This window comes from Triticum aestivum, chromosome 5B (assembly GCF_018294505.1).
Source record: "Triticum aestivum cultivar Chinese Spring chromosome 5B, IWGSC CS RefSeq v2.1, whole genome shotgun sequence".
NCBI classification, from domain to species: Eukaryota; Viridiplantae; Streptophyta; class Magnoliopsida; order Poales; family Poaceae; genus Triticum; species Triticum aestivum.
The window spans coordinates 378,452,765-378,460,085 of NC_057807.1; the positions used below are offsets into that span (position 1 = coordinate 378,452,765).

The 7,321-nt window shown below is 49.0% G+C and overlaps 1 protein-coding gene across 1 annotated transcript; it reads left to right on the top strand.

Moving 5' to 3' along the window:
* The first annotated feature begins 1,393 nt into the window (after positions 1–1,393).
* Positions 1,394–6,933, top strand: LOC123114787 (uncharacterized). The gene is made up of 5 exons (XM_044536198.1): positions 1,394–1,399; positions 1,490–1,653; positions 1,773–1,872; positions 5,762–5,905; positions 6,405–6,933. The coding sequence occupies exons 1-5, from the start codon at positions 1,394–1,396 to the stop codon at positions 6,882–6,884; spliced, it is 894 nt and encodes a 297-aa protein (XP_044392133.1). The 3' UTR covers positions 6,885–6,933.
* The last annotated feature ends 388 nt before the right edge of the window (positions 6,934–7,321 follow it).

The following is a 7,321-nucleotide window of genomic DNA, read 5'->3' on the forward strand; positions in this document are numbered from 1 at the left end:
AAATGCGTGATTTACATTTTTCAATTCTGTATGTAAAGTGATTTTTTAATAGATATATTTACAACATTTGAAAATATAGGAAAAGTTAAACAAATAAAGCAACAAACAAAGCAAAAATGTAAAAAAGGCTAGAAATAAGAACGCTCAAGGCCTTTGGTCCCGCTGGGCCGGCCATTCTGGCGGCTGCTTTTGACGCGCCCGTATCTCCCGCCCCCCATCAATCAAGAATCCGAAATAGCCCTCCATATCGCTCCACTCTCCATTCTCCTTCCGTCCACGCAGTAAACCCTAGATCCATCAGATCGTGGGCGACTACCGACTAGGGATTAACGGTCTCAATGAGGTCCGTCACCAGAGAAGAAGCCGAGAGAATATACATGACCGCTTGGATCGATATTCGTGGAAATTCGGATGAAATTCGCAGGATACCGCCGAGACAGATCGTCCTGTACCCAGGTATTGGTCAGATCATCGTTGCCATCTCTCTCCATGTTTTTTCTTTTCATTCAAGGATACTTCTCCCTCCATGTTTTTGCGTTCAGTTTTTTCCATCTAAAATCAGCCGCCGTCGTCTTCTTCCTGGCTTTGATCTTTGGCCAGATATCTTCGAGAAAGTGTGGGGCTGGGATCGGCTACTGCCACAAGACATCGAGTGCTCGGGCTTTTATTTTGATTACCTCAAGGAGTATCTGAGGCGCAATCGCATGGACTACGTCGCCGCTGCCGACGGCAAGCCTGAGGAGTGGCCGCCGCTCAAAGCCCCACCACCGGTGGAGGATGTTCCCAAATGCTTCCCGAATCCCGACTGGGAAGAATGCCCTCACTGTTGCTGCCAGATTCGTAAGCTCTTGCATATAGACTGACGAAAAGGTGTGGTTGATCCTGACTAACTCGTTTCTGCTCGCCAATTTGAAGTGTCTGAAGATGGAGCGGCAGTTCATGTCGGTGTGGAAGAATCGACCCATACACAATGTGGAACTCCTGATGAGGACATGACTATCTTGGATATGACCAAAAATATTGCATATATGCATATTTGTCAGGTGAGACGGGACACCTTTGCCTCTATCAACTCCTGAGCGAAAAGATCCAGGAACGCGCCAGTCACCTCATCCTCGTGGGGCGAGAATTCTCTGAACCTGCCGCCGCCAGCTTGGTGGTACGTACTAGATGTGCGAAACTGTTATACCATCTCATCTGTATTTCTTGTCTAAACTCTGTGCATGTTCGTGTTTTTCAGTGTATCGCCAACGAGGCCGCTTTGGCTTGTGAGCTGCTAAAACACAGGGCTAAAGCCAATGACAAGGAGATCAACTTATGCAACTGCATCCGCCATTGCGCTCTGAGTCTTATGTACATTACAGGGCCCCATTCAGATGCCGCCGCCGCTGCAATGGTGGTACGTGTCTTGGCGCCCTTCCAAAATAAAAATAAAAACTTGAACTTCTAGCATTCGATCTTTTGTGCTGACCATCATGTTGGTTTCAAGGGCGTTGCCAAGGAGGCCAGGAAGATTCGTGAGTGGCTGAGGAATAATGTGAACGAACGTTATCTCTTCAACTCCTACTCTCGAAGATACGAGATTTGTCTTTGCGATGACATCCGGGTTGCCACCTTTGATCTTCTGAAGTATATACTGTTGAATTCTACAGGGTATATGTGATATACAGCCTTTTTCTTGGATCTCATATTACCTTTTTAGGCATTTCATGTTCTTTGGTCACAAACGTAGTTAATTGGTCAATATGATCACCGTGTTTTAATATCCCCAGGAACAAAGAACCGTTTGTGCTTATGGATTTTGCAATAAAGAGGAACAAGAGTAAGAGACAAACGACCATGGCAGGAACTTCAGATAAATATTTATCACAGGTAAACATTTATATGTCAACTCTTGTTGTTGCTGTTTCTCCCGCAGAACTCTTCAGTCATCACTACACTGCCTATTATTGTTCATTAATTCAACTCAAACATGACATTTGCCAAAAAAAAAAAATGAGCACAGCGAACGGCTTAATTCTTTGGACAGCTCATCCGGTAGCCGTAGATTAGTAGTATTTCCAACTTGAGAAAAAAAACATCTAGCCATTGTTGATGAGATTTTTCAGGAGTTGCATTTTATATGGAGGGAACTTGTTTTGTTGAAGCTTTGCGTGGCTAGCATCCCCATTTGGCTGGTAGCTCACAACAATATTCATACAAGAGATAACATCAAAAGAGGCAGCGTATTCTGATGTGTTGCATGTAGTAGTACTTAAAATTCCCACATGCAAACATCTACAGCCATGAATAGGAAATTCAGACCCTCAAACGCCCACGGACGGTCGTGGGCATGGTCACGCCTAATATATATATTAGATTTCCACAGCCGCGTCCCTCATATCCAAAACCCTAAACCCATGCAGCCCATACAACACTATGTATAGACACGGTAAAGTTCATTGGGTCACCATTTCATCGCCGGACAAAAAGGACCATAGTTCGTCGGAGGATAGTGCAAATCCATACTACAAACTACTTAAAACATAAATAAAATGGGGAAGGGCGGAGGAAATGACCATTTCCTCGCCGGCTCCTTCCCCTTCCGGTCGTCGGCGCGGATGTGCCCCTCATCCATGTAGGCCTCGGCGGTGCGTCGTCGTCGAAGCTGGAGATGGACCCGTCCGTCAGGTCGGAGTCCTTGGATCATGTTTGCCTTGAGATCCTCCGAATCAGGCGGTCCTGCCCCTTCGCATGGTGGGCGGCCTTCGCCTTGGCCGCTCCCTCCTTGTTTGCTTCGTCCTTTGACAACTCGATGGCGAGTCGGAGCGCCTTGGCATTCTTGTGACGGAGGCGATGCACATCCGTCTCCGCCGTCGAGAGAGAGCGGAGGACCAACGCGAGGAGAGCGGCCTCGGGATCGACTGGCGCTCGTGGATGACCGGCGCGCGGTCAGCGCCTTCCCCTCCGCCCTCTCCCTCGTCTGTTGCCACTCACGGCGGGTTGCTCTTGCCTCGGACTTGGGCATCCTCATGCGCGCCGGCGCCGGCGCGGGTACGAGGACCCATCGGTACCAGGGTACCGCTTCCAGAGTAGAGGAAACCCGCATTGGTGGTGGTGGGCGGCGTACCTGAAGGACGTTGGGAGCGGAGCGGCCGGAGCTACGCGACGGGCGAGACGGGCCGGCGACATCGCCGACGCTGCGTCGACGGGCGACGGGCATTGAGGAAGATGAGCAGCCTGCCGGTTCTGCCTTGGTCAAGCTACGACCGCCTCAATGCGATGCAGATGGCGACTTCCTCCACATCGTCGGGTTCCACTTCAGGCAAGAGGCTCGCCCAGTCGTCGGAGCCGCCAAATTCTCCACCGGAGCCAGCGCTGCTTCCATCGCCGGCCATCGATTCGGATCGGAGGGGATTGGAAGTCGAGTGGACGGATAGGGGGGTGAAGTGGAGTGCGGATGGACTGCTATCTAGGGTTTTCTAGATGGGGATATTTGTGGGGCATTGGTGAGCCGGGCAGGGCCAAACCGACATGACAGGCGTGCCCGGGCCACCCCATATCCGTTCTAATATTTGGGCTGGATATGAAGGGCGCCGGACAGGCCAGGCGTTCGAGCTTGGTTTAAGGCGTCCGTCTGGGTCAGTTTTTTTCGACCAGACAGTGCCGTGTCCGCCTGGGCTTTTGGGGATGGTTTGGGGTCTCCCCCCCCCCCCCCCCCCTCCCCCCCTATCTTGCTACTCCATCTGTCTGAGTTACAGCATATGTAGTACTGTGGTACTCGTCCCTCCATTTCAAACTATTTGAAGTTCTAGTTTTGTCCTAATTCAAATAATTTGGAATGAAGAGAGTACCAGTTTCCTTAGTGCTATGCGATGCAAACGGCTATGTAGTGAATGGAGGTTTCCTTTCTAAGATCCTTGATCTGGCTGGCCTTGTGATTGTCCCATTTGTGTGCCGATAGTGGACTAAATTGCCAATAACCACTTGTGTCAAGTAGTGTGAAAAGCCAACAAAACGTTAAAAGTTTGCAGAAATAGTCTTCCGGGATTTTTTTTAGAACCACTAAATTTTTTTTTCGAAATGGAGGAAGACCCCCGGCCTCTGCATCTCGACGATGCATACGGCCATTTTATTAATTATTGACACAAGACCTTACAAAGTTGTACAACAGTAAGACTAAAGCCACCGTCTAAGCAACATCTGTCGCTACACCTATCCAGTTGAAGGGGCGCAGATAGTCTAGGTCTACTACCCAACAGACCTCTCAGCCAAACCTAACATCTAAGACCTGAGGCCCCAACCAGGACGCCTGCCGTGTATGGGCACCCACCAGTCCGGCGTGCTCCTCAACCAGGACGCCTGCCGGGTATGAGGCCGCCGCAGCCACCTGCCACCAATCCATCTTCAGAGCTATACTGCAGCATCAACCTTGCCCGGTCTCGCTGCCGTCGACGCCACCATGGCACCAGACAGCTCCACCATCCTGCGCTCGTCCATCCAGCCGCATCCATCATCGATATGCAGCCGCACCATGCCGCCAAAACATCGACATCGACGCGGAAGATAGAATGCCGCACCACCCGGCAACCTCCACACCGTCGCCACTGCTGGAGATACTCGGAGCCCACCATCCACATCATCTCTCCCCCGAACAGCAGGTCCTCCCAAGACGGCGCCTCCATGGAGGATACGATGCGTAGGACGCCGCCGCCGCCCAATCCAGAATAGATTTTGGACTTTCGTCCGGGATGGGTTCGGAGGTGGATAGAAGAGACCTCAGCTTCGCCTCCACGGAGGATAACGGCGTTGAGTGACGTCGCCGATGCCGGGCCGGCCTAGCCGTCCAAAGTTTCCTCCGGTCCCCATCCTATGCCACCAATCCTCCGCCTGCTCCGGATCCGGCGACAATCCACGATCCAAAACCTGTGAAGATGGAAGATCCATGGAGCTCGACCCACCGGAAAGGAGGATCGAGAAGAACCCGTTGTACACCTCCAGACACGTGACGACCAACATCACCCCGCGGCGGCCGACGGAGTCCGAACCTAAGATCCAGATGGATCCGATCCAGATCCGGCGGCACCCGTGACCACCAGGCAGTTCGAACGCAGCCACCACCTCGCGACTTGCAGGCTGCCCCCACCGAGCCGCTCACGACGTCGGCGGGAGACCCGCCGCCGCGCCGCCGAACCCCACGTTAGCCCGGCGCTCCTCTCGTCCCCACTGTCCCGCGCCAGCCAGAACGAGATGGATGGGAAGAAGCCCCGCCGCCGCCCAGCCGGCCAGGCTTCGCCCGGCGGCGTTGCGGACGGCGGCGAGGAGGGAGAGGGGCGGAGGAGAGTGCGAGGAGCGGCGGCTAGGGTTTCCCCTCGGGTTGCCCGCGGGAGGGGATGCGAGGGGATCTATCTATCTACCTTTAGAACCACTAAATGGCCGTTTGATCTCGTTTTCACCGAAATCCGACATGTGGGACCCACTGTCAGAGCCAATGTGGCAGTGGCTGACAGCCCACGCAAACGACGGTTAGACGGCGCTTATGTATCTGTCGTTGGTCAGACGGCGCTTTTTCCAAGTGTTGCTACACATGTCCCCGCCCGCGACAGTCATGGTCTCGTAAAACGACGGAGAACCGAGCGACGAATCACTGTCACTGCTCTCAGAGGAGCACTACTACGAGCCATATATGAGTGAACTAGGGTTAGTTAAATTGAGCATTTTCGTTTTTGCTCTTATTTGACTCAAATCTTTGATCTGGGGTTGTTTCTTGTTGCTATTCTAGTGCCCAGCCACAACTGAGGACATGGATTGGTGTGGCACAGTTTGTACTGGAAATATCCTTTGCATCCACAAGCTGTCAGCCAAGAGGATGGTGGCATTTGAAGGCCAGAACACCGGCAGGAGATTCTTTGGCTGCGCTGAGCGGGTTAGTATAATTATGTGTTTTATTCATACTCCTTTCTATCAATAGAAATGCTAAGGACAATTTCAGTGTGTACATACTGTAAAAAAGATCAATGTTAGTGTGTAGAAATTGTAGAACTTTTGTTTATAAAATCCCTCTATGTATACAAGTGTGTAGTCCTGAAAAACTCTGTGTATTCATACTGCTCCTTCAATATACCATGCTTTTTGTAGTTGTACATAGACCACAGTTTTTTTTTTTTGAAGAGCATGCTTTGTTTAAATGCTCTTAAGACCAAGGTCTGTTTTGTTGATAAAACACATGCTCTATTTAAGCTTCTTAAGAACAATTCATAGTACATATGATTTTGTACTGCATTGTTAAATTGGTGTGTATAACATATTTGTATAGTGAACACATGCTCAATTTGAATTGATTTGGTTAACTAGAGACCAACATTTGTATAGTTTTGCTCACTGTATTTAGTGTATTGTTTAATTTGAGCATACAATTTTTTCAGGAAGGGAACAACTGTGGTGTTGTGGATTGGGTGGATCCAAAATGGCCAGATACACTGAAAAGGGCACTGAAGAAGCTTTGGTATCTGTATGAGCAGAACAAGATAGACAATCTTGCTAAAGTAGAGGAATTATCCAAGCTAGCGGAAGAAAAAAAGCAGCTAGAGGAGAAATACCATCTAAACATTAAGCTTACCAAAGATTTTTGTGAATCTATTGAGAAACAGGTCCACAGGGAGAATGACCTGAAGATTATGAAGGAAAGTGGAGAGGAAAAGATTGCACAGGAAGAGAGGGCTAAGCTTGAGAAGGAGAACATGGAGCTGAAGAAACAGGTTGATCTGCTGAAGCACATTCAGGCTGCCCAGGCAGAAGTGATCAGAAATTGGAAAAAAGATGCAGATGAAGGTATTGACGAGGGGAAGCAGGAGAAGAAAAAGCTAGAATATGCCATTGTTGACCTACTGAAGGCTGGGAGGTGAACAAGAGCAAGATTAAGAGGATCAAGGCAATCTGTGATGAGTGAATGTAATAGGGCACTTGCCATCTATCTTCATTGTTCAACTCTTATGATGAAAAAAAAGCTAGTTGTGATGAACTATTATGCTTAAGACTCTAGCTGCTTATGACCTGTTGAACTATGTATGCTTAAGACTTGAGAATTATGATTTAGATGTTTTAATGGAAAATTGGGTCTTAATGAAGATTGGAAGTATGAACAATGATGATTTGATGTTGACAATTGTGAAGTAGGGCCGAGATGTTGTTGAACTTAAGATATTTGGTTAAAAAAATTTAAAATAAATAGAAATGTGGTTGAAAAAGGATTTATGTAAACGTTGTTTCAAAAAATGAATTATATGACCTGACATATACAAAAATAACACATTTGTATACATTACTACTCCCCTCCGTCCCA

Coding starts and splice junctions, on each gene's coding strand:
- LOC123114787 (XM_044536198.1), top strand. Junction 1,654..1,772: donor ATACTGTTGAATTCTACAGG/GTATATGTGATA, acceptor TAATATCCCCAG/GAACAAAGAACCGTTTGTGC. Junction 1,873..5,761: donor CAGATAAATATTTATCACAG/GTAAACATTTAT, acceptor TTGCTATTCTAG/TGCCCAGCCACAACTGAGGA.